At 42.5% G+C, this 26389-nt stretch overlaps 2 protein-coding genes across 2 annotated transcripts; both read right to left on the bottom strand.

Moving 5' to 3' along the window:
- Positions 1-387: 387 nt before the first annotated feature.
- Positions 388-11249, bottom strand: LOC142850840 (olfactomedin-4-like). The gene is made up of 6 exons (XM_075974741.1): positions 11184-11249; positions 9179-9331; positions 8226-8450; positions 7871-8036; positions 7335-7494; positions 388-1066 (listed from the first exon to the last, which is right to left on the bottom strand). The coding sequence occupies exons 1-6, from the start codon at positions 11247-11249 to the stop codon at positions 388-390; spliced, it is 1449 nt and encodes a 482-aa protein (XP_075830856.1).
- Positions 11250-13342: 2093 nt separating this feature from the next.
- On the bottom strand, positions 13343-16184 carry LOC142851284 (olfactory receptor 52D1-like). Its single transcript, XM_075975164.1, has 2 exons — positions 16147-16184; positions 13343-14375 (listed from the first exon to the last, which is right to left on the bottom strand). The coding sequence occupies exons 1-2, from the start codon at positions 16182-16184 to the stop codon at positions 13343-13345; spliced, it is 1071 nt and encodes a 356-aa protein (XP_075831279.1).
- Between the last annotated feature and the right edge of the window lie 10205 nt (positions 16185-26389).

The raw sequence follows: 26389 nt of genomic DNA, 5'->3' as shown, positions 1-26389 counted from the left end.
TTTTTTGGTTATTTTTTAATGCTAAGGATTGAATGATGAGTTGCCCTCCCACCCTACTGTGCTAAGCATTGAATGTAGAACCTGATGCATGCTAAACACATAATTCAGCACTCAGTTACCTTTCCAAACCCGCTCTAGCTAAGACTGTATTTTTTTTCTTAATCGAATCATTGCAGGCCATTCTTAGCAGCTTAATGTGTTGATTGAGATATTGATTACATACAGAACTAAATATAATCACTGTACTTCAACCATTTAGGTAGGTGATTGTTAAGAGAGGTGTCCTTCTAGAGGTAAGGAAGACAAAGTATTTTTATGAGTACTCTGATCAGTCACAGAGTCTCCTGGCCTGGAGGGTTTGTTGGATCTGATAGGACTGATTGGAGCTTAAGCCCCAGAAGGCCCTTTAATGGGAGAGCTTGGCAGCCTTTCCTTTACTGTCAGGAAGGTGAGATCGTAATTTATTAAGAATCCGTCATTGTATACGTAGAGCTTGTGGTCCCAAGGACAATAATTGATGCCTTGCAGTGTTTCCAACATCTTGTCCAACAGGATGCTGAGTTGGTGTTCCTGACTGGTGGCCGTGTCATAAGCATAAAAGATCTCCTCTTGATGTGTGCTTAGCGAGCGTAAAGCATAGAGAACCCCACAGGCCATGAAGGCCCCTGAAAGAGAAGGCTTGTACTGGCTAGTATACCAGGTCTGCTCAACTTCTAGGGTGCTGTCATTGAGACGACTTATTACCAGGTTACCCTTGCTCTCTTCTGTGGCATAGAGCACCCACAGCCCCTTCTCATCACCGGCAAAATCTAAGGTAGTCCAAGGCACAGCAGCATAGGAGAAGCGGTTGTTGTAGGTGGCACCAGGCAATGGACGTCGCAGCACCAGGGTGTTGGAAGAAAGGTCCACCTTGGCCATGTCTCCTGTGCCATAGTAGTTAAAGTACATGAAGTTCTTGTAGACGGTGTTGCCACTGCCATCACCATAGCCCATCTTCCACTGCTCATAGTGCTTCAGAACCACCAGGTCACCATAGGATTTGTACAACCTGTAGTAATCAAAGTACCTAGGCCAAGAACCCCACACAGTAGAACCATTAAATGACAGCAGCAATAAGTACTAAAGAACTATGAAAATGATAGTGGGGCATCTGGAACACAACCCCTATAATCAAGCCCAGGGAATGCAGCAAAAGGGGGGGTGGTGGAAAGATTAAGTGTAACAGCCAAAGGACCCTGAGCAGTGCTGTGTCTTCTAGACATGATAGGAATGTCTCACCCATGAGCTCACAATAATATGGTGACCTACATAAGACCTGCACTAGATCAATAAACGTCTCAGCATAGATGTGGGAAATGTTTAGGAGGTCTTAGCCCTAGGTGGAGAGTTACAAGCACTTCACAGCTGTGTGGAGGGAAGGAGCATCTGTTTTCCTCCTAATAGATTGCCCATGCCCTTATGGTCAGTCCAACACACGTGTACATGTGGGAAACACTACCTGGACTCAGACTGTGTGAGCGTGTAAGTGTGTGTGTGATAGTATGAGAGTGTGTGTGAGTATGTCTGAATGTATGTTTATGTATGCATGTGTGTCTGTGTGTGTGTAATTACAGAAGAGAGTGTGTATGAGCATGTGTGTGTGAGAGTACGTCTGAATGTATGTTTATGTATGCATATGTGTCTGTGTGTGTGTAATTACAGAAGAGAGTGTGTATGAGCATGTGTGTGTGAGTACGTCTGAATGTATGTTTATGTATGCATGTGTGTCTGTGTGTGTAATTACAGAAGAGAGTGTGTATGAGTGTGTGTGTGTGAGTACGTTTGAATGTATGTTTATGTATGCATGTGTGTCTGTGTGTGTGTAATTACAGAAGAGAGTGTGTATGAGCGTGTGTGTGTATGTCTGAATGTATGTTTATGTATGCATGTGTGTCTGTGTGTGTGTAATTACAGAAGAGAGTGTGTATGAGCGTGTGTGTGTATGTCTGAATGTATGTTTATGTATGCATGTGTGTCTGTGTGTGTGTAATTACAGAAGAGAGTGTGTATGAGCGTGTGTGTGTGTGAGTACGTCTGAATGTATGTTTATGTATGCATGTGTGTCTGTGTGTGTGTAATTACAGAAGAGAGTATGTATGAGTGTGTGTGTCTGTGTGTGTAATTACAGAAGAAGAGGACATAAATTTTAAGGGGCAATATGGGAGTGAGTCAGGGAGGGAGGATGAGCATCATGAAAATACATTGTCCTTTGCTATGAAATTCTCAAACACACACAAAAAAAAAGAGAACTGGGAAAGCAATTTAGAGTAGCAACTTTGGGGTCAAATGGTATTTTCATTCCATCTCCTACATATTGTATACTATGTTGAAATAAATAACCATTTTGAAAAGCAACAGCCACGCTGTTGCTAGCCAGTGGACAGGTCTGCCAGACAGAAACTTAGCAGAGAAATAAGGGAACTAACAGATTTTGTAACTCAAATGAACTTAATAGATATCTTTAGAACATTATACCCGAATACAAAATAATATGCCTTCTTCTCAGCACCTCATGAAACAGTCTCTAAAATTGACCACATACTCAGTCACAAAGCAAATATCAATAGATATAAAAAAATTGGAATAATCCCCTGTATCTTATTGAATCACCATCATATGTTAGAATATAACAATAGCACCAAGTGTAGAAAGCCTACAAACTCATAGAAACTGAACAATGCTCAACTTATGCACAACTGGGTCAAGGAAGAAATAAAGAAAGAAATTAAACCTTCCTAGAATTCAATGAAAATGAATGTAAAACATACTCAAACTTATGGCACATTCTGAAAGCAGGGCAAAGAAAAATTCGTAGCACTAAATGCCTTCATGAAAAATTTGGCAAGATCTCATACTAGTGACTTAACAAATCAGCTAAAAGCTCTAGAAGAAAAACAAGCAAACACACTCAAAACAAGTAGAAGACAGGAAATAATCAAATTGAGGGCTGAAGTCAACAAAATAGACACACACACACAAAAAAAACAATATAAGGAATCAATGAGACAAAGAGCTGGTTCTTTGAGAAAATCAACAAGATAGACAAACCCTTATCCAAACTAATATAAAAACAGAGAGAGAATATGCAAATTAACAAAATTAGAAATGAGAAGGGGGACATAACAAGAGACACAGAGGAAATCCAGAGAATCATCAGGTCATACTTCAAAAGCCTGAACTCCATAAAACTGAAAACTCTAAAAGAAATTGACAATTTTCTGTATAGGTACCACATACCAAAATTAAGTCAAGACCAGATGAACAATTTAAATAGACCTATAACCCCTAAGGAAATAGAAGCAGTCATTTAAAGTTTAACAACAACAACAACAACAACAAAAAAGCAAACCAGGGACAGATTGTTTCAGTGCAGAATTCTGACAAAATTTCAAAGAGCTATTATCAATATTTTTCAAATTATTCCACACAATAGAAATGGAAGGAACATTCCCAAACTTCATGAGGGTACAGTTACCCTGATACCCAAGCCACAAAAAGATTTAACAAAGAAAGAGAATTTCAGACCAATTTCCCTTATGAACAATTAGCAAAAATTCTCAGTAATATACTGGCAACACGAATCCAAGAACACATTAAAAAAACAAAAAACAAAAAACAAAACCAATCATTCATCATTGTCAAGTAGGCTTCATCCCAGAAATGCAGGGATGGCTCAACATATGAAAATTTGTCAATGTAATCTACCATATGAACAAACTGAAAGAAAGAAAAAACCCACATGATGATCTCATTTCGTACTGAAAAAGCTTTCCACAAAATCCAATACCCCACCATGATAAAGGTCTTGGAGAGATCAGGGAGACAAGGAAAATACATAAACATAAGAAAGACAATTTACTGCAAGCCAACAATCAACATCAAACTAAATGAAGAGAAACTCAAAGCAATCCAATAAAATCAGAAACAAAACAAAACTGTCCACTTTCCATATCTATTCAGTATAACACTCAGAATTCTAGCCAAAGCAATAAGCAACAAAAGGAGATCAATGGGATACAAATTGGAAATGAAGAAATCGAACTTTTGCTATTTGCCATGATAGTACCCATTAGCAACCTCAAAAATTCTACCAGTAAACACCTAAAATTGATAAATACCTTCAGTAATGTGATGGGATACAAGACTAACTAAAAAAAATAAAATAAAATCACCATCCTATAAACAAATGATAAATGGGGTGAAAAAAGTCAGAGAAATATCACCCTTTACAATAGTCACTAGTAATAAAGAATACTTTGGGGCAACTCTAACCAAACAAGGGAAAGACCTGATGACAAGAACTTCATGTCTTTGAGGAAAGAAATTGAAGACAATATCACAAAATGGAACTATCTCCCACACTCTTAAATAGGTTGGAACAACATAGTAAAAATGTTCATGTTGCCAAAAGCAATCTACAGATTCAGTGCAATCCCTATCAAAATCCTAACACAATTCTTCACAGACCTCGAACTATAATAATAAAAACAGCTTCATATTTGCATAAAAAGAAATATGTGGATGAATGGAATCAAACTGAGGACTCTGACACTAATCCACACACCTGTGAACACCTGATTTTTGACAAAGAAGCAAAATTGTACAATGGAAAAAAGAAAGCAGCCTCAACAAATGGTGCTGGCTTAACCGAATGATGGCATGTAGAAGCGTGCAAATAAGTTAATGTCTAGCACCATGCACAAAGCTCAAGTCCAAGTGGATTAAAGACTTCAATGAAAATTTAGTTACACTGAACCTCATACAAGAGAAACTGGGAAATAGCCTTGGATGCATTGGCACAGGAGACCACTTCCTTAATATAACACCAGTAGCACAGACATTGAAAACAACAATTAAAAAATGGGACCTCTTGAAACTGAGAAGCTTCCATAGGGCAAAAAATATAGTAAATAAAATGACAGCATACCGAATGGGAAAAGATCTTCAACAACCCCACATCTGACAGAGGACTGATCTCCAAATATATAAAGAACTGAAGAAACTAGACATCAAAATCCTAAATAACTCAGTTTAAAAATAGGGTACAGAACTAAACTGAGAATTCTCAACAGAAGAAACTCAAATGGCCAAAAGACGTTGAAGGAATTGCTCAGCATTCTTAATCATTAAGGTAATGCACATCAAAATGACTCTGAGATACCATCTCACACCTGTCTGAATGACTTAGATAAAAACACTGATGACAGCTTAAGTTGGAGAGGATGTGGAGTAAGGGAAACACTCCTTCACTGCAGGTGGGAGTACAGACTATACAGTCACTTAGGAAATCAGTATGGCAGTTTTTCAGAAAATTGTGAATCAATCTCCCTCAAGACCCAGCAGTACCTCTCTTGAGCCAAAGTATGCTCAATCATACCCCAAGAATACTTTCTCTAATATTTTCATAGCAGCATTATTCATAACAGCCAGAACAAGGAAACAACCTAGATGCCCCTCAGCTGAAAAATGATTGAAGAAAATGTGATACATTTACACAATGAAGTATTACTCATTTCCTAGGAAGATGAAATAGGTAAGATCTCCTGGGTAACCTGGAGGGAAGGGGACGGAGTGGGGGATGAGAATAAGAGGGAACAGGATGGTCGAGTTGGGAGAGAGACAGAGAAGGAGAACAGTGAGAGAGATATCTTGAGAGAGGGAGTCAATTTGGGGTTAGGGAGAAACCTATTACTAGAGAAATTACCAGGAATCCACAAAGATGACCCCAGTTAAGACTTCTTGCAAAAAAACTGATCACCAAAACAAATAATGCAATAAAAAAAATGGAGTACAGTGTTAAACAGAGAACTCTCAACAGAGGAATCTAAAAGACACTTAAGGAAATGCTAAACATCGTTAGCCATCAGAGAAATGCAAATCAAAACAATTCTGAGATTCCATCTTACAAATGAAAGAATACCCAAGATCAAAAACACTGATGACAACTTATGCTGGACAGGTTGTGAGGTAAAGGGAGCACTCCTGCATTGCTGGGGGTACAGCCCTTTGGATATCAGTGTGGTGATTTCTCAGAAAATTAGGGAAAAAAACCTTCCTCAATACCCAGCAATACCACTTTTGGGTACATATGCAAAAGATGCTCAATCATACCACAAGGACATGTGCTCAACTATGTTCATAGGAACATTGTTTCTTATAGCTAGAACCTGAAAACAACCTAAATGCCCCTTGACCAAAGATTGGATAAGGAAAATGTGATACATTTACACAACGGAGTACTACACAACAGAAAAAAAATAACGACATCTTGACTTTTGCAGGCAAATGGAAGGAGCTAAAAAACATCATTTTGATTGAAGTAACCCAGACCCAGAAAGACAATTATCATATGTACTCACTCATAAATGGTTTTTAAACATAAAGCAAAGAAAACCAGTCTACAAATCACAAACCTGGAGAATTGTACAGACAACAGTGAGTACCACAAGAGACACATACATGGATCTAATCTACATGGGAAATAGAAAAAGACAAGATCTCCTGAGTAAACTGGGAGCGTGGGGACCTTGGCGGAGGATTGAAAGGGAGGAGAGAGGCAGGGAAGGGAGCAGAGAAAAATGTAGAGCTCAATAAAAATAAATTAAAATGAATTATTAAAAGAAGACTCCTTGCAGTAGCGGAGAGGTTGCCTGAACTGGCCTTCCCCAGTAATCAGATTGATAACTATCCAAATTGTCATCATAGGACCTTCATCTAGAAACTGATGAAAAGATAAGCAGAGATCCACAGCCAAGCCCTAGGCCTAGCTCCTGGAGTCCAGTCAAAAAGAGGGAAGATGGATAACATCAGCAAAGGGGTCAATATCATGATGGGGAAAAACCACAGAGACAGCTGTGGGAGCTCATGGACTCTGAACTGACATCTAGGGAACCTGCATGGGACCAAACTAGGCCCTCTGAAATTGGGTAACAGTTGTGTGGCTTGGTCTGTTTATGCGTCCCCTGGCAGTAAGATTAGAATTTATCCCTGATGTATGAACTGGCTGTTGGAGCCCATTCACTATGGTGGGTTACCTTGCTCAGTCATGATGGAGTGGGGAGGGGCTTAGTCCTGCCTCAAATTGATCTGCCAGGATTTGTTGACTCTCCATGGGATCTCTGAGGAGTGGATCAGGTGTGTGGAGGAAGGGGAGACAACTGTGGTTGTTAAGTAAAATGAATAAAAACCTTTTAAAAAAAGAATCAGTGCTAGGGCTACTAAGAAGCCTGTCAGGACCAGGCTGAAGTACATATGGGATGGATCCAGGCACATAAAGTTTGTCATCCAGGACTCACCTGCCATCAGCACGCAGGGGAGACACCCAGTAAAGGGCAGAAACTGGGTTGGGTGCTGAGTCTCGGCCCCAGGCACCTACTTTGTATGATAAACCCCTCCAGTTGAGCTTCAGCACAATGGGTCTGCTCACTTTCTGTAGGCCTCCATGAGTGCAGGAACCTACAGGGCAGTGCAAGTGAGATATGAGCTAGCTACAAAGCATATAACCCACAGAATGCAGAGGATGGAGTGTAATCAGTACATGTGTGCTTGAGAACATGCTCATGCAACTGCATGCATAATCATATAAATAGACTGATTTTGCATGGATAGAGATGAATGCATGTGCCTGGCTATTAGATGAATAAATGGCTGCTTATGTGGATATGTCCATGAAAGATACCGGTCTTGGTATAATCAGACAACTTGCTAAGACTTATTCCTTAGAAAGACCTTTACTGGCCTCCCATTCGTCCCTAAGGCTACTGTAGCAATCACGCATTTGGCCTAGTCAACGGAGAAACAAAATCGTGGGGAATTCAGTCTGTGAACTCACCCGGAGCCAGGGGTGGACCAGGGTGTCTGGAAGACTGTTCCTGTTCCTTCTCCCTCTCACACTCACTTAGTCGGCCCTCAAGGACGTCCACCTCCTCTTGGAGAGCACGAAAGCTTCGGAAGTCAGCGTCAGCCAGAAGCTTCAGGCTCAGACTGGCATTAGTGACCTGAGGGAATGAGATCCCAGGAATGTGGATCAAGGGTGTTTTCAAGCTAAACTGGCACTCTAGATTTTCTGGGTTAGGCATCTTCTCCAGAAAGAAGAGGTTTGGGGAAGTGTCTATCATAGCTAACCAGGTAAGAAAGGAGGCTGTGAGAGGAAGGGGAAGTGGGGGCACTTTGATCCCTCTACACACCTGGTTCCTGAGTTGGTGGAGGAGCTCCCGGGCCCCGCTGACACCTGCCTTGGCCTGAAGCTGGGCTATCAACTCCTGTGCACGTTCCAGTTCTAGGCGTAGCAGGTTGAAAACTGGGTTGTCATATTGGGACCCAGTGACACCAGGATTCCTGGACTCCAGCGTGTGACTCACTTCCAAAGTCTGACTGTCTTGGCGTTCAGTGGTAGGTGCGTACTCCTTGGCCTGGGCATGAAGGACGGGCATATTGTTCCTCCAGATGTCAAGGAGCCTGACTCTTCTCATCCATTGACATCCACCTAGGTCTATCACTTTATTTAACAGTAGTAATAACACAACTTCCTACCTGAGAACACTCAGGTCCCTGTTTTTCTGAAGGAAAGAAAATACCTCCTATACTATTCATAGAACCTTTATAGCCACCCACCCCTTAGGACTAGCACAAAATATAAACAAAACCAGCATCCAGTCTGGCCATATATCATGAAGCTTCCCCGGGAGTCCAGCAAGTAAGGTTTGCTAGACCATTAGCAACACTGGACTACAGATATAGTATTTCACCCCCTTGCCATTCTTATAGGCTCAGTGCCAAGCTTTCCAGACCAACCGTTCCACGGGGCACCTCTAGTTCAGTTCATTATGGCAAATCTGCTCTTTGATCCTCCACATTGATCATCCTGCGTTCAACCCTTTGATTAGACTATATGTATGCCTGTGTTTCACGTCTTGTTTTTCAATGGATCTACAACCAATATTTTATCTATCGATGTAAGAAGCTCCTATAAACATTATAAGCCATGCTTTACTATGGGAAACATTAAGAATAGTACCAAATTTCCCTTTCTTCCTTAGGTTTGATCTCAAGTCCAGGGAATCATTGCCATGGAGTCATGGCTAAACTGAAGTCGGTAAAAGATGGTCTTGCAATTGCCCCATCTCCAGCACTCACTCACCTTGGACAGCTGTTGTTCATACTTGCCAATGAGATCCTGTAGTGTTTTCTGTAGCTGTTCCAGCTGCTGCAGGAATATCGAGTTGTTGGGCAGATGGACCACACACTGGAAAGTGCCACTCTCATCCGTGGAATTGAATGCATTTTTCACCAACTGCAAAAACAGGGTCAAAGGCACACTGAGGGCAACGAAGCACACTGGATCATTATAGGCTATTTGCAAAAGCAAGTCAGGGAGAGAGGCGAGCCCTGCTGTGGGGTGGTGGGGAACACTATGAATCTTACTGACTGCTGAGGAATCCCTGTGTTGGGAGTTTGAGTTACTTTAATTTGCCAGCAATGAAGCTTCAGTCCTTTCCTAACTTCCGTTAGTTGACCACTCACTCTTACCCTGAATCATGTATTGAGTGCACATAGTGATATTCCATTTGCATTTTAATAAATAAAGCTTGCCTGAAAATCAGAGAGTACAACAGTCAGCATTACAGACTAGGCTGGCTTTGAACTCTTTACACGCAGTGGTGGCGAGGGCCTTTGATTCCAGCACTCAGGATCTGTGTGAGTTCATGGCCAGCCTGCTCTGTAGGGCAGCAGTGGGGCTGTTTTACTCTCTGGCCTTCAGGCAAGCTTCATTTCTTGAAATACAAACGAAATATCTCTACTATAAGTGCAGATAGCTACACTCCACAATTTATATTTCTTTCAGAAAAAACACTGAGGCAGGCTTAAGGAGCTTCAGTTGTCAACAAAGACCTCTACAACGCCTAGAACAAACTTCTCTACAAGCTCAGCCTCTCCTGAAGGAAGCATGTAGAGAGAGTTCATAATCATCAAGAGAAGCAGCAGGAGGAGTCCACATCTGGATCCAGAGCTAACACTCACAGGAACATAGCATGAGGTGAGTGAGGATCCAGGAATTGCAGTTGAAAAACACAAGGGTCTGAGATAAAAGACTCTTATAAAATCATGTAACTAATAATTAACAAGGCTGGGAACTTCTCCAAAGTTAGGTATTTATTCCAAATCTTGTGCTCCTATGTCAAAGGCATCTATACATCTATAAACTATGATGGAATGTGTCAACATAAGCCTGAAGGTGAAGGCAGAAAGCACTCCCTTGTCTCAGTGAACCAGAGCAAGAGTGGGCAGCTGTAAGGCTAAGAGACACATAAGTTGAATTCGTCTTACCCTTGCACAAGATGCCTTTCTCACAGCCAGTTCAAATCCACTGATTCTAGAACTACATTTTCTATTTCCTTTCATATTGCATATGTAATCTCTCTGTGTCCCAGTACTTTCACATGGGTCATAATAGAAAATGTGGCATTGTCCCTATTGTTTTACTTCAAGGTTGGTTACTAGATGGACAGAGAGACAGACGGATAGATAAGATAGACAAGTAGAGAGAGCACTTGAGATAGTGCATGCCTGCTTAGAGTCGCTTAGATGTGCTATTGTAGTTCATTAATTCTTTCTCCATTTCATTTTTAAGCTGAATAAGCTAGCACTATCTTAGAAATTCCTTCTATATTTTAGACTATGACCATGGTACCAACTGGAGTTTATATATGGTTCCTGTATTTCTCTGAGAAGCTTTACCTCCCATGTATATTTTTGAGCTCCAATACCCAGAGCTTACACTGGCTATGTCTTCAACCTAATAAGGCCACTTAATCTATAATGCCCTGGGCTGACTATCCCATCCTCATCACCAGCATCTTTATCACAGGAAGAGTATATGCATGTGGTGGTAAAAAACAAGGACTTGTAACATCAGAATATACAGTTCTCCCCCCTCCTCTCTCTCTCCCCCTCCTCTCATCTTATGCCCATACTATCCAACAGATATCCAACCAACAAAATGGTATCCCATCCATCACCATCTCTCCTCCAGTTTTCTCTATCTTTACTCTTGCCACAGACTTAGGAATGAGAATTGAAAAAAGCGGCCAGCCCAAAACATAGAACTATCTCTCCTACATGATACCTTCACCCTTTGCCTGTACCTGAGGCTGTCCTGGAAGCGCCAGGAGCAGCAGAAAAGGGGCCAAAAGAGCTAGGTCACAGTGCATCTTGGTCCAGCTGTAGGTATGGGCTAAGTCCTTAGACTACCCTGAGCTTTTATTTCCATTGCCAATGAATAGTCTCAGTAGGAGGTGACAAAGATTTCAACATCCAAAAAAGCTAAGCTATGTGTAGTATCTTGAAGGTGGAAAGGGGATCATAAAAAACTGGCAACTTCAAACATGGGTGGAAGTGTATTTCCTCTATGAAAACAGGGTTGCCCTCAATCCATCCCAGACAGAGATCTGTTCCTGCCCTGCCAGGCCCTCCTACACAAATAGATTAAAACAAACCTGAGAGATCTGGCAGACCTTGGGAAGGGTCCCTTTCAAAGGGGATTATGGTCTTTTCCTCAATTTTCAGGGAGGGAGGAAGGCTCTAGAAGGAAATGCAATCTAACCTGTTCAACCTAAGGGCAGAAGCCATTTACTTAACCACTTAATCATGTCCCTTGGAAAGAGGCCAAAGTGTGCCCCTGGGGGGAAATGCAAACATCACAGCACTATTTTGCCCTGTTACAAACCTTCTTTAGCAAGCTGCCTCCTCCACTCTCCTGGGTACTCTAAACATTTTTGCTCTACTCCCCTCCAAGTGCTCCCCTGATATCGCTACTCCAAATGCTCCCAGCCTCTGCTGTCTGTGTGCTAAGAAGCCTCCATGCCACCAGCAGCAGGAGGCTATCAGGCCTCAAGTTCTCCGGCCTCTCAAGCAGATATTCCTATGGAGAAGGACGAGTTTGGTTCCTAAGACCTAGATGAGAAATCACAGCTCAGGGCTCTCTCTTTTGGCTATCCAAAATCTCTTCCGCCCTCTCTTTTCTTAAGCCATCATACTGGAGTACCTACTCCTCAAGCAATGTGGACTATCATTTGGTCATGTGCCTCAGAGATGCTACATTTCCCAGAAAGGTTGCTGTGAAGGGCTAATCATTCCACTCTTATTGAGAAGGTTGCTATCTACAGCTACTAGTTATGACTTCTGTTGCTTCCCTACTTCTCACAGTGCCCCTAAATCCAGACACTGCAGCACTTAGTACCAAGGACCTCGACTACTCACTCATCCTTTTAGAGCCTGCCTGTGCTGTATACCTGTTTTAACAAAGCACATGAAATCTCCCACTTCCCATTCTAGAAAGACTTCAAGAGCTGTGGTACATATAATTCTGGGGAATTGCATTGCTTTGCAATATAGGAAAATCTCAATAAGGTTATATTATATCTTGGCTGACATTCTGCACTCAAAACCAACATACATAAGGTACATTCTCCATCAAGTCCTGTATTTTCATCCGGGAATCACAGAGGTTGATAAGACAACCTCTGGTTATCTTGGGAGTTTATTTGAAAACCAAATATGCACATGATATGAAAGCATCTAGAATCAGGGTTCAAATGGGTGTCACTAGCTCTGTGTTTCATGGGAGAACAGATGGAAGGAAGGCTGAGTAGGAGAATAGCCAGGGAAAGGAGCATGAGACTGAGCTGTAGCCTTTCCCGCATCTTAGCAACTATATCTAGCAAATGACACACGGTAAAAAGCAGGAACTTCCTCAGACTCTTATCCGAAATAGGAACCCTCTCATGGATGCACTGTCACCTCAGCAGCTCTGGAGCTCAAGGTATTAGCCACCTAGATCAAAACCGAGTTTTCAAAGCTCTGCACCTTATACTATCTATGCTAGGCTATGCTATGCTACACTACACTATGAATACTATACTATACTATACTATACTATTCTATTCCTCCAGCTCTTCCTGCCTTCATCCCTTCAGCAGACATGAAATTCTTGCTTAGTACCAGATGGCTTACAAAGAAACCACACTGAGCCACATTAGACCAATCTGAGTGTGTGAGAATGATGGAGAAAGACCATAGTCTTGCAGATGTGTCCTGGGCCCCCTTGTGGGCCACTGAAGGGCCCAAGCTCTTCTATACTTTAGTAACTTGTCACTGGAAGTCAAAACAGATGTGTAAGGAGAGGACTGTGCTGGTGAAGCTGGGTAGGGAGAGGTCAGTTTGCTGTACTCTGCCTGCCTACAGGTTTGGAATAGGTCGTATGGTCATGGCCCCACCTGATTGCAGATGATGTCAACACTTGGGTTCACACAGATAAAGTGTGTGGCACAGCTGGCATGTTGGTGCCCACCTTTCTCGCCCTTTGAAGCAAATGTTTAAGTCTCTGAGTGATCTGCTTTGTGCGCACTCCATAGACCACAGGATTAAGTGCTGGAGGAACTACCACGTAGAGATTAGCCAATAAAATATGGATGTGGCCAGGAACTGTGTGGTGGCCAAAACGGTGAGCCAGGAAGGAAAAGAGAGCAGGTGTGTAGAAGAGAACAATGACACCAGCATGGGCCCCACATGTACCCAAGGTCTTGTAGCGGGCACCGGAGGATGGCAGGCGACAGACAGCACGGAGTATAAGGGCATAGGAAGCACCTATGAGCCCTAGGTCCAGGGCTGGAGAGAGCAGTGTGGTAGCCAGTCCATACCAGATGTTGGGACGTGTGTCGCCACATGCGAGACGAGCCACACCCATGTGCTCGCAGTATGTATGAGGCAAGGCCCGATGCCCACAGTAAGGGAGTCTCTGCAGAAGGACCACAGGGGGTGCCATGACACAGGCGCCACGCGTCACAGCTGCTACAGCCACCATGCCCACCACACGCTGGCTCAGCAGAGCCCCATAGCGTAGAGGCTGGCAGATGGCCACATAGCGGTCCACTGCCATGGCCAGCAGCACTGAGGACTCAGCAATGAAGGCCACGTGAGCAACAAAGAGCTGAGCTAAACAGCCGGCAAAGGAGATTTCATCCGACAAGCCCCAGAGCACAGCTAGGGCTTTAGGCACCGTGGATGTTGCCAGAATCAAGTCAGCGGCTGCCAGAAGCCCCAGAAGCTGGTACATGGGAGCCTGGAGGGTTTTGTCCACTGCCACCAGCCCCAGGAGAAGTATATTCCCTACCAAAGATGCCAGGTACAGCAGGCATACGGGCACAGCAATCCAGGCATGCAGGCCCTCCAGTCCTGGCACACCCAGCAGGATAAAGGGCCCGGGCCCAGAAACTGTCTGATTGAGGCTGAGGAGTGCAGAATCAAGCTCCATCTTCTGCTTCCACCTGGCTCTGTCCCTGCAGGGCATAAAGGAGGTCTGTGAGGGCGACCATAGAGCTCTGGAGAGTTGGGTGAGGGAAGGGAAGGGATAAGCTGTTACAGCTCGCATTTCCTTTCTGATCACTATGCCATGGACTGCTGTGCTAACAATAGAGTTCCCAACAGTACTGGGGATTTGTTATCATTTTCATATGCTGAATCAAAGAATTTGGCATCTATGCAGTCAACAGACGCCCAGTCACACAGTGAAGGGTAGAGTTAGGATTTGAGTCAAGTCTCCTCTGCTTAAACACTGTGCGTTTTTGAGTGTACTTTACTCTCTGGATGGAATGCTCCTGCATCTGCCCAGAACTGAGAGGAAGGCATTCTTCTAGGTAGCATACTGTGTCTTTCTTCCACCCCAGGGAAACGCACATCAGAATGGTCAGGGTGAGGGAGACAGGGTGTGTCTCTTCCAATCCATTCCCTGATGAATGCTAGGGTGAAGCTCCTGCCTATGATGCTTTTCCCAGAAAATCATCCAGATGTTACGCACATCCCACTCTGTACAGGGTGCTTTCCCACTACCGGGACATTTGCCCCTCTAGTTCCATTCCACCGCAGCTCTAAGGACGTGATTTTGTGCAATGTAATTCTTTCTCTGATCAGTATTGACATCAGAGATTCCTCAAATCCCACTTTACAGTTCCTGTCTCCTCTCTCCTTTGTCCATGGGAAGAAACTATGTACTCTATGGGCTCCATTCTGGGAAATCTGGTGCCATTAAGAATATAGACCATTAGGTCTGGGGAAGCAGTGAGAGGGATTGGGGCTGCGTGCCTTCATAACAGTGGAGTGAGTGGTCAAATTAAGATGGTGGTACTGAGCTGGGCAGTGGTGTCACACGCCTTTAATCCCAGCACTCCGGAGGGAGGGAGGGAGAGGCTGGTGGATCTCTGTGAGTTCAAGGCCAGCATGGGAAACAGAGAAAATTCCTGGATAGGATTCAAAGCTAAAGAAATATCCTGTTTAGAAAAACAAAACAAAACAGAAGATGTTGGTAGAGGGAGAGAACTGGATGGGGTCTGTGACCCTGGCTGGCCTTGAACTGACTGAGTTCCAGTGTTACCTCCAGACAGAAGAGCTAAACTTGTAATCTTAGCACTCTGGAGGTTGAGGCAGGAAGACTATGAGTTCTAAATCACCGTAGGAGTCCTCTGACACCAACATCAATACACCACACCACACCCCGGAGGAAAGAATTGCAGAATAGGATTCTTTGTTCTCTACCTGAAGACCACAGTCTTGTCATTCAGTTTCTTGAAAGGTACAGTCTGGCAGTCTAAGTTGGTCTGATAGACTGTTAACCTGTGGACTGTGAAACCTGGGCTACGTGACCAGAGAACACCTTAGCAGAGTTGTGAATTCAGCAGAGCTACTTCCGGGGTCTTTACTCATCTGCACAGCCTCCCACAGAACATAGATTAAACCCACACTAGACCTTCCCACATGGGAGTTGCTGATTAGGAATCAGAACTTCCTTCTGGAAGGCGATTTGTTTGCCAAGTGAAAGGGTCTAGCATCACCATTTACCATGGGGTCCCATAGCATCCTCTGGATACAGACAATACCTTGCCTGGGCTCCCTCATACAAAACAGACTGCTAAAGACATAAGCTATCACTTCCTCAGTAGTTGGGAACGCCTGCCCCAAACCACAGGATAAGAACAACCTGTAACCAGGCAAGGGCCCCTCAAGAAAGTCCTGTGCTCAGGGTGAGAGCTTTAATAGATCACATCCTGTTGGCACCTTTCCAAGGACAACTGCTTTAGACTCTTCATAACCATAGCGCGTATGTCTCCTTTCATTTCACTCTATGCACCAAGTGAAGATGGGAAGATGGAAGCTGGGGACCCTCCTCGCATTCTCTAGAACAGAATTCCCAATCTTCCCTATGCTGTGACCCTTTAATACAGTTCCTCGAGTTTTTGTGAACTCTACAATAATAAATTGTTTTCATTGCTACTTCATAAATGTACATTTGCCACTGTTGTGAGTCCTACTGTAAATCTCTGTGTTTTCTGGTGTGAAAAGGTCATTTATAGGGTTGTGACTCTCAGGTTAAGAACCACCGTTTGAGCCTTACTTTTGCTCTAAGCCTGACTCTGTAGGCAGCACTGTCATCTTCTCATTTTCTGCCTGCCTGCTCTGTTCTCGTAATGTCCTGAGACCTAAGCCCACATGGGGAGTTCAGCAAGGGGCATGCAGAGGGAGGAGAGAAACAGCAGTGATCTCCCGTAGCTCCCAGGAATAGACTGGCTTTGGGCTGGCCCAGAGTCCAGCTGCATCTCCATGGTAGAGACTCCACTACTGATGGGCCACACCATCTCAGGCTGCTTGCTGGGATAAGAAAACACCTGTACAGAAAGGCTCCAGTCACATAGACCTGGGGCCACACGAGATTCCCCAGATCTGGGCTGGTACTGTCCCTTCTTCCCCATTCCTAGATTTTTTCCTCTCTGGAGAGCAGTTTCCCTTTGGCTAGCAGAAGCTGCCTGCAGCACTTGCTTAGGTTCTGAATGTCCACCTGGCTGCTTCCCTCCCTAGATGGAGTCTCTGTTCTCATTCACATGTGCTCATCTTTACCAGCATCTGTCCTGGAGACAGGGGTGTTTCATGAGCCACCTAGTAACCAGGGTTTGTCCCTGCCCTCGGCTACCTCCAGAGACCATGTGGTCATCACCATCTCTTCTGTTTTCCTGATGATCCTCTTTGTGCTGACTTGGGTCCTCGGAGTTCCTCCTTTCATGTTGCCTCAAGGACCAGCTCTTGCCTGAGAAGCTTTAAGGACAAAGGCCAGCCCTCATGAACAGAGTAGAGCACCAGACACATATGAAATCAGCCTGGTGCACAGAAGGCAGGGTGAGAGGGCTGAATAAATAAACTGGAACGCTCCAGTCAGTCTGTTCTTCTCATGATCTGGGGAGAATCAATTAACTTGGAACCATGTTTGATCCAATTGTGGGTTCTCACCTGATTTTGGAAGAAGTAAGGATACTAATATGATATCAAATTATATTGTTCCTGTTCCTGTTTGTCCTCATTTCAGCACAATGACAAAACTCAGAGCAAACTCTGAAGCCAAGATGTTTAGGTGAAGATCCTATTTCTGCCACACAAAGGCTGTGACTTTGCACAAGGTCCTCATCTCTTGTCTTCATCTTCTCTTTTCTACAGTGAGGGTAATCAAAATGCATCTACTCCCACAATGCTTTGAAAAGAGTATGTGTGTGTGTATGCAAATTTATAAATACACAAATATAGTGTGTGTATATACATATAGACTGTGTGTACATACAGTGTGCATACATACATATATTGTGTATATACATATATAAAAATATGTAGTGTGTTTATACGTACATGCAACATACATATACATACATACATACATACATACATACATTCATACATACAAAGTGCTATGATTCTAAAGCACTGGCGACATAGCTCATTGGTAAAGAACTTACCTATCTTGTACGAGACCTTAGGTTCAAGCCACTCAAATAAAAGTAATTTAATCCATAAATCAAAACTTACCTAATTATTTAGGGTTCAGCAGAATCTATACTGCAGTGACTGCTCAGCCACACTGAACATTACTGCTATTGCAGTCAGCACTTCCATCACTCGACTCTATCCTTCAGAGACCCTCTCACTGCAGTCTAGTACACAAATGTGGTAGGTGGCCTCTCAATGTGCCTTTAATGAAAAACAAAACACAAAACGCAAACAGGAGACTGAAACAAAAATTGTGAGGCATCAAATGGGTCTGAACTTATTGGTTCAACTGATTCAAAGGGGGAATAAAAGATTTTGATTTGATCCAAAAACAGACTTCCTTTGGCAATAGAACTTGTTGGGATTAGTCTGGTTATAAGACCATTGTTAAGCAAAGCGAGAAGGTGTTGCCCTCACTCGCCCCTTTCCCTACCATTCTGACAGAGAACAGTGAGACAGAGGAGAAATGATAATGCTTTGTGCCAGATTCCCGAAGATGACAGTCCAGTGGCTTTCCTACAGCAGGAAGCTAAGCACAGAGGAGCACGTACAGGCAATGGAGCACTGCAAGCTTACTCAATCTGCTCTCCTCTAGTTCTGTGAAAAGAAACCAAAGTCTCAACAACCCATTTCATTAATTTTGACCTTCAGTGCTGAGCTCAATGTGGAAAAGATCTAAGGGGAGGTCATTGGGAGGCTTTGTTCCAGGAGCCCTCAGAGCAGTGTAGAGTCTGTGTGATGTTGGTGGTGAACTGCTACTGCCCGTGGGACCTTGACTTCTCACCTCTATGCTGTGGAAGCTGAATTAAAGATGAGGAAAAGGTATCTTGTCTCTATCCTCCAGTGTCTGCCTCCAATCCTGCTTCTCTGGCTCATTCGTCTGACAGGGTTGCCAGAATCTCAGAAACGCCAAAGATGCTACGAAGGCAAGCTGAGAGAATGCAGGTACAAGTGAATAAGATTTATGGATTTCTCCTGTGTGCACCTCAGGGACAAGAAACTCTGAGCCCCAGTAGGCCTGAGGTCTCAGCTGTGCAGTGTTGATGAGGAATTAGCAGAGATTTGAGGCTATCTCTGTGGACTTTCTTAAGCCCCAGGTTTAAGTGTCTGACATACTCAGAACCTAGAGAAAAGGAAACTGGACCACGTGTCCCCAAAGATCCATTGCATGTGAGAGCAGCAAACCCAGATAGACATTCTCTTGGCTCCACACAATGGTAAAGCCAATTGTCACCAAGAAGTTATTACTGTTCTTAGGGACTGTATCCACCCCATACACTCTTTTAAGAGACTAAATATTTTGATGGAAACAGCCTGGATATTTTTCTCCCAGATTCAACTTCCAAATAAACCGTCACTACGATGCTGCCTTGAGTATTCCTGACTTTCCAAGCTTAATGTTTTCTTGGTGTGATGTAGATTAAACATCTCTTCCAGCAGTGGATGTGCTTATGCGTGACTCCCCCTACAAGTACCTTTCCCTCGCCTGAACAGACACAGCACTCTGAAGGTTGTGCAACATGGCAGGAGGAGCTTGAGAGCAAATTGCCTATCTTAGGTGCCAGCCAGATCTACATGGAGAGGCTTAGATGCCAATAATAGACATTATTGTTCATGGCACTTCCTTTTCCTCAAACATGGTACATTTTCCCATTTGGAACAACTAATGGCTTTCATTGTCACCACAAAAATCCAAGTTCATACTTGGTTTTAGTTCCCAGTTATAATGAAATTTGGTGCATGAACTCATAAGTCAGATGACAAAAAAACTAACCTATAAAAGTCTATAGTTGAAGAGTCACACACAAAGAAATACACAGAATTAATAATTTATACATGAGAAAGCAACCTTGTGGGTTTTGTATCATCATTCTATAGGAGTACAAACCAGAAGATAGATTTTCATCCATGATCTGATGGTGGAACAGAAAGTTTGTAACCTGCCATGCCATGGAGGAATAGTACTGCAATCTGAACTTACAGGAAGATAAACTGCACCTTTTTTCTCCTTGAATAAACTAAAGAGGGGAAGTTTTAAAAGTTACAACCCCAGGTTTCCACATGACAGATCTGAAAGTGAAAGTAGAAAGACAACAGTGTAGACACTGACGGAGTGGCCAAACACTGCAAATCCAGACCTTTCCTTCAGTACTGACCCTACTAGGCCAGAAAGCAGACCTTCCCAGGAAAGCTGATGGCTTCTGGGAAAGAGGAAGTCAATTTTCTTTCACAATGTGGCCCCTAGGAGATCGACTCCAGTGGATGGCCACATATCCAAAATATATGGGCAGTACAAATTGTACTCGGTGGTTTTAGAAAGGAAAACGAACACAAAGTTGGGTTTGGGTAAATAGAAAAGGGTGGGTAGGCCTGGGAAGAATTGGGGAGGGAGTGATAACAAGTCACACTGTATGAAATTGTGAGCTAATAAAAGTAATTAAGTAGTTAATTTGTTTTTTAAAAAACTGAGATCACTTATAAAAAAGCCAAGGCTTATGTAGGGTTACTGAGAGGCCACAGAAATAAAGAAATCTACATTCTATTGGGAAGGAAGATGGGAAAGCAACATATGTCTTCTGGAGAAACATAGAGCAGTGTGAGGGGGGGTGAGACAGTTCACACACCTTCTCTCTTTTGTTTTGCTTTGTGACTCCATTAGTCTTTCATGGAAGCCATTCGTGCGTATAAGTGAATAATCTTGGTTTCTAGTTTCTACCAGGAAGAATAGAGTATGTACTTTCAAGTTATCTTAACTCCGAACATATTTATTTATTGAATCTTCGGGAAGCTTTTAAAATAGCAGCTCTTAGCTAATCTGTGTTTTCAGCAAGATGGAAATTACCAGAAAAAAAATGCCAGAAAATATTTTGATGCCTGTGAGGACTTAGCATGTCAGCACAGAAAGCAGACTCCTCAGAGTATGGTGGGCCTTGGTGTGTGATAACTGAACTAACGGACACAGACTGGGAGGGGGTGCTGAAGGCTGGAGTGGCCAGAGGCAGTAAACAGGGAGATATGACTTAGAAACAAAGTCCACTGAGCTGGTCATTAAAAGACAAGTTCTGGGGACCTCACAGTGATTAGACATTGTTATAAAATAGCAATTTTTATACTTTAAAAATTGTTTGTTAAACATAGATCCAAAACTATCTCTGCTGAAAATAAATGTGAGCTAGACCTGTCAGTTACATTGATTTAATGATTTCATGATGTGTGTATGCACAGCAATATACATTATTCCCTAGTCTAACTATTCCTTTCTTTTTTTAATCTACAGGAAAACATTAATGCAAGACACATGGATTTTCATTTCAAAAAAACATAGTAACTATACAATTTAAATTTTGAAAAGGCAAGTACAATTAACAACAATAATAAAACATGCCCTGCAAATGCTTTTTTTCACAGTCTATTTTCGTGGCTCTGAGCTCAGCAAAATGTCACCAAGATTTGATACCAGGTCTGTATTAAAGACCTACTTGCTGGGAACCTTGGAAAGTCACTTCAAGATGTAGGTCCTACTCTTCAGATAATGAGATTTGTCTACTTGAGGCCTACAAATCCTTCCCCAGATTCTGTTTTCTTGTTGTTGTTTGGGTAGGGGGTCTATTTCTGCATTTTATTCTGTTTTGCTGTCTTTTTGAGGTCTTGGGTGGTATTAAGCTACTGCTTTAATCCCTATTCTTTCTTAATTAGTATACAAAATAAGAGGGGTTTCACTGTGACATTTCCATACTTACTTTGTGTTCGTTCCCCTCTTCCCCTCTCCACTCTCCTATTCTCTTGCTTTCTCTCCTTCTTCCCACAGTAGCCAATCTTCTGTGCTCACATCACACATTTTCTATCCTTACCCCAATCTCCCCACCTTAAAACATCTTTTTCCAAAGTGGCAATGGACTGCACATGTGGGAAGAAAGAAAAGGAGGTACCTTCTGGAGGAAATAGGGAACAGGGTAGAGGCAAGAATAACAGGAGTGAAAAACAATTGAGAAGAAAGCTTGATGACATAATGGCATGGATGTATGCAAATACCACCCTGAACTTAAAATCATCCTGTTGATCCAGGCGTGGTGAGTCAGGCCTACAGTCCCCAGAAAACAACCTCCAATTGGAGGCCAACCTACTGTAGTGATGAGATACAGGCCAGCTCTGGCTGCAGAGTAAGGGAGAGTATCTCAAAATAGCACAAAATCTGAGGAATGGGGAGGAACAGAGACAGTATCCTCGTAGGAGAGAAATGAGCCAAATGATTCTCCTCCATGATAATGTGTTGGCAGATAATGCCAAAAACTGAACGTATGTCCCAAAGAAACTTACTTCACCATGCAGAGCCTGCGAGTGTACCTGCCAGGAAAGAGAGCACCAGAGGCTGGGGAACCAGGAATGGGCTGGGCAGACAAGATGACTACTTTTCACAACAGACCTTAGAGCTTCATCTATGTGTAACCTGGATGTTTGCTTTTATTTGATTATTGATTTCTATTGAGTTCTACATTTTTCTCTGCTCCACTCCCAGCCTCTTCCCTCCCCTCCAGCCCTCTCCCAAGGTCCCCATGCTCCCAAATAACTCAGGAGATCTTGATTTTTCTATTACCCGTGTAGTTTAGATCTACGTATGCATTTCTTACGGACCTCATTGTTGTCTAGGTTCTCTGGGATTGTGATTTGTGGGCTGATTTTCTTTGCTTTAAGTTTAAAAACCACTTATGTGTGAATACATGTGATACTTATCTCTCTGGGTCTGGGTTACCTCACTAAAAATATTTTCTTGCTCCATCCATTTGCCTCCAAAATTCAAGATGTCATTATTTTTTCTGCTATGTAGTACTCCATTGTGTAAATATACCACATTTTCCTTATCCATTCTTTAGTCGAGGGGCATTTAGGTTATTTCCAGGTTCTGTCTGTGACAAACAGTGTCACTATGAACATGATTGAGTACATGTCCTTGTGGCATGATTTTTTTTTTATTTTCTTTCTTTCTTTCTTTATTAAAGATTTCTGCTTCCTCCCCACCACCGCCTCCCATTTCCCTAACCCCTCCACCAATCAAGTCCTCCTCCCTCATCAGCCCAAAGAGCAATCAGGGTTCCCTGACCTGTGGGAAGTCCAAAAACCACCCACCTCCATCCAGGTCTAGTAAGGTGAGCATCCAAACTGCCTAGGCTCCCACAAAGCCAGTACGTGCAGTAGGATCAAAAACCCACTGCCATTGTTCTTGAGTTCTCAGTATTCCTCATTGTCCACTATGTTCAACAAGTCTGGTTTTATCCCATGCTTTTTCAGACCCAGGCCAGCTGGCCTTGGTGAGTTCCCGATAGAACATCCCCATTGTCTCAGTGTGTGGGTGCACCCCTCGCGGTCCTGAGTTCCATGCTTGTACTCTTTCTCCTTCTGCTCCTGATTTGGACCTTGAGATTTCAGTCCGGTGCTCCAATGTGGGTCTCTGTCTCCTTTCATCGCCTGATGAAGGTTAATATTCAGGAGGATGCCTATATGTTTGTCTTTGGGTTCACCTTCTTATTTAGTTTCTCTAGGATCGTGAATTATAGGCTCAACGTCCTTTATTTATGGCTAGAAACCAAATATGAGTGAGTACATCCCATGTTCCTCTTTTTGGGTCTGGCTTACCTCACTCAGGATAGTGTTTTCTATTTCCAGCCATTTGTATGCAAAATTCAAGAAGTCATTGTTTTTTACTGCTGAGTAGTACTCTAATATGTATATATTCCATACTTTCTTCATCCATTCTTCCATTGAAGGGCATCTAGGTTGTTTCCAGGTTCTGGCTATTACAAACAATGCTGCTATGAACATAGTTGAGCATATACTTTTGTTGTATGATAGGGCCTCTCTTGGGTATATTCCCAAGAGTGGTATTGCTGGGTCCAGGGGTAGGTTGATCCCGAATTTCCTGAGAAACCGCCACACTGCTTTCCAGAGTGGTTGCACAAGTTTGCATTCCCACCAGCAATGGATGAGTGTACCCCTTTCTCCACAACCTCTCCAGCAAAGGCAATCATTGGTATTTTTTATTTTAGCCATTCTGACAGGTGTAAGATGGTATCTTAAAGTTGTCTTGATTTGCATTTCCCTGATTGCTAAGGAAGTTGAGCATGACCTTAAGTGTCTTTTGGCCATTTGAACTTCTTCTGTTGAGAATTCTCTGTTCAGCTCAGTGCCCCATTTTATAATTGGGTTGATTAGCATTTTATGGTCTAGTTTCTTGAGTTCTTTATATATTTTGGAGATCAGACCTTTGTGAGTTGCGGGGTTGGTGAAGATCTTCTCCCAGTCAGTGGGTTGCCTTTTTGTCTTAGTGACAGTGTCCTTTGCTTTACAGAAGCTTCTCAGTCTCAGGAGGTCCCATTTATTCAATGTTGCCCTTAATGTCTGTTCTGCTGGGGTTATACGTAGGAAGCGATCTCCTGTGCCCATGTGTTGTAGAGTACTTCCCACTTTCTCTTCTATCAGGTTCAGTGTGTTCGTGCTGATATGGAGGTCTTTAATCCATTTGGACTTGAGTTTTGTGCATGGTGATAGATAGGGATCTATTTTCATTCTTCTACAGATTGACATCCAGTTTTGCCAGCACAATTTGTTGAAGATGCTCTCTTTTTTCCATTGAATACTTTTAGCTCCTTTATTGAAAATCAGGTGTTCATAGGTTTGTGGGTTAAAGTCCGGGTATTCTATTCGATTCCATTGGTCGACTTCTCTGTTTTCATGCCAATACCAAGCTGTTTTCAATACTGTAGCTCTGTAATAGAGTTTGAAGTCAGGGATGGTAATGCCTCCAGACAATCCTTTATTGTATAAGATTGTTCTGGCTATCCTGGGATTTTTGTTTTTCCATATAAAGTTGATTATTGTCTTCTCCAGATCTGTGAAGAATTTTGATGGGATTTTGATGGGGATTGCATTGAATCTATAGATTGCTTTTGGTAGAATTGCCATTTTTACTATGTTGATCCTCCCAATCCAAGAGCAAGGGAGATTCTTCCATTTTCTGGTGTCCTCTTCAATTTCTTTCTTCAAACACTTAAAGTTCTTGTCAAATAGATCTTTCACTTCCTTGGTCAGAGTTACCCCAAGATATTTTATGCTATTTGTGGCTATCATGAAAGGTGATGCTTCTCTGATTTCCCTCTCTGCTTCCTTATCCTTAGTGTATAGGAAGGCAACTGATTTTTTGGAGTTGATCTTGTATCCTGTTTGTGGCATGATTGAGCATCCTTTGGATTTATACCCAAAAGTGATATTACTGGGTCTTGAGAAAAAATGTTTCCTAATTTTCTTAGAAATCACCACACTGACATCCAAAGGGGTTGTACCAGCTTGCATTCCCACCAGCAATGCAGAAGTGTTTCCTTTACCCTTGTCTGATATGGGGTTAGTTAATATCTTTTTCCCCTCTGTAGGCTGTCGTTTTGTTTTCTTGACTGTGTCCTTTTCTTTAGAGAAGCTTTTCAGTTTCAGGAGGTCCCATTTATCAGTTGTTTCTCTCAGTGTCTGTGCTGCTGGGGTTATATTTAGGAAGTGGTCTCCTGTGCCAATGTGTACAACTGTACTTCCCACTTTCTCTTCTATAAGGTTCAGTGCGGCTGGCTTTATGTTGAGGTCTTTGATCCATTTGGTCTTGATTTTTGTTCATGGTGATAGATATGGGTCTATTTTTCTTCTTCTACATGTTGATATCCAGTTATGCCAATACCACTTGTTAAATATGCTTTCTTTCTTCCATTTGATATTTTTGCTTCTTTGTCAAAAATCAAAGGTATGTGGATTAATATCTGGGTCTTCGATTCAGATCCATTGGTCCTCCTTTCTGTTTTTATGCCAATACCAGGCTGTTTTCAGTACTGTAGCTCTGTAGTACAATTTGAAGTCAGGAATTGTGATGCCTCCAGAAGTTCTTTTATTGTACGGGATTGATTAGGCTATTCTGGGTTTTTTGCTTTTCCATATGAAGTTGAGTACCGTTCTTTCAAGGTCTGTGAAAAATTTTGCTGGGTTTTTGATGGGCATTGCATTGAATCTATAGATTGCTTTTAGTAAGATTGCCATTTTTACTATGTTAATTCTACCTCCCCAAGAGCATGGGATATCTTTCCACTTTCTGGTGTCTTCTTCAATTTCTTTCTACATAGATTAAAAGTTCTTGTCATACAAGTCTTCCACTTCTTTGGTTAGAGTTACTCTGAGACATTTCATGCTATTTGTGGCTATTGTGAAGGGTGTGAAGGGTGATGTTTCTCTGATTTCTCTCTCAGTCCTTTTATCATCTGTGTACAGGAAGGCTACTGATTTTTTAAAATTAATCTTGTATCATTTTATATTACTGAAAGTTTTTATGAGTTGTAGAAGTTCCTTGGTAGAATTTTTGAGGTCACTTATATAAATTATCATATCATCAGCAAATAGGTAGTTTGACTACTTCTTTCTGATTTGTATTCCCTTGATCTCCTTTTTCATGAATAGAGCAGCAATA

Source organism: Microtus pennsylvanicus, chromosome 5 (genome assembly GCF_037038515.1).
Source record: "Microtus pennsylvanicus isolate mMicPen1 chromosome 5, mMicPen1.hap1, whole genome shotgun sequence".
Lineage (NCBI taxonomy): Eukaryota > Metazoa > Chordata > Mammalia > Rodentia > Cricetidae > Microtus > Microtus pennsylvanicus.
Note: the sequence above shows the minus strand (reverse complement) of the source record. Positions and strands in the feature narration are given on the sequence as shown.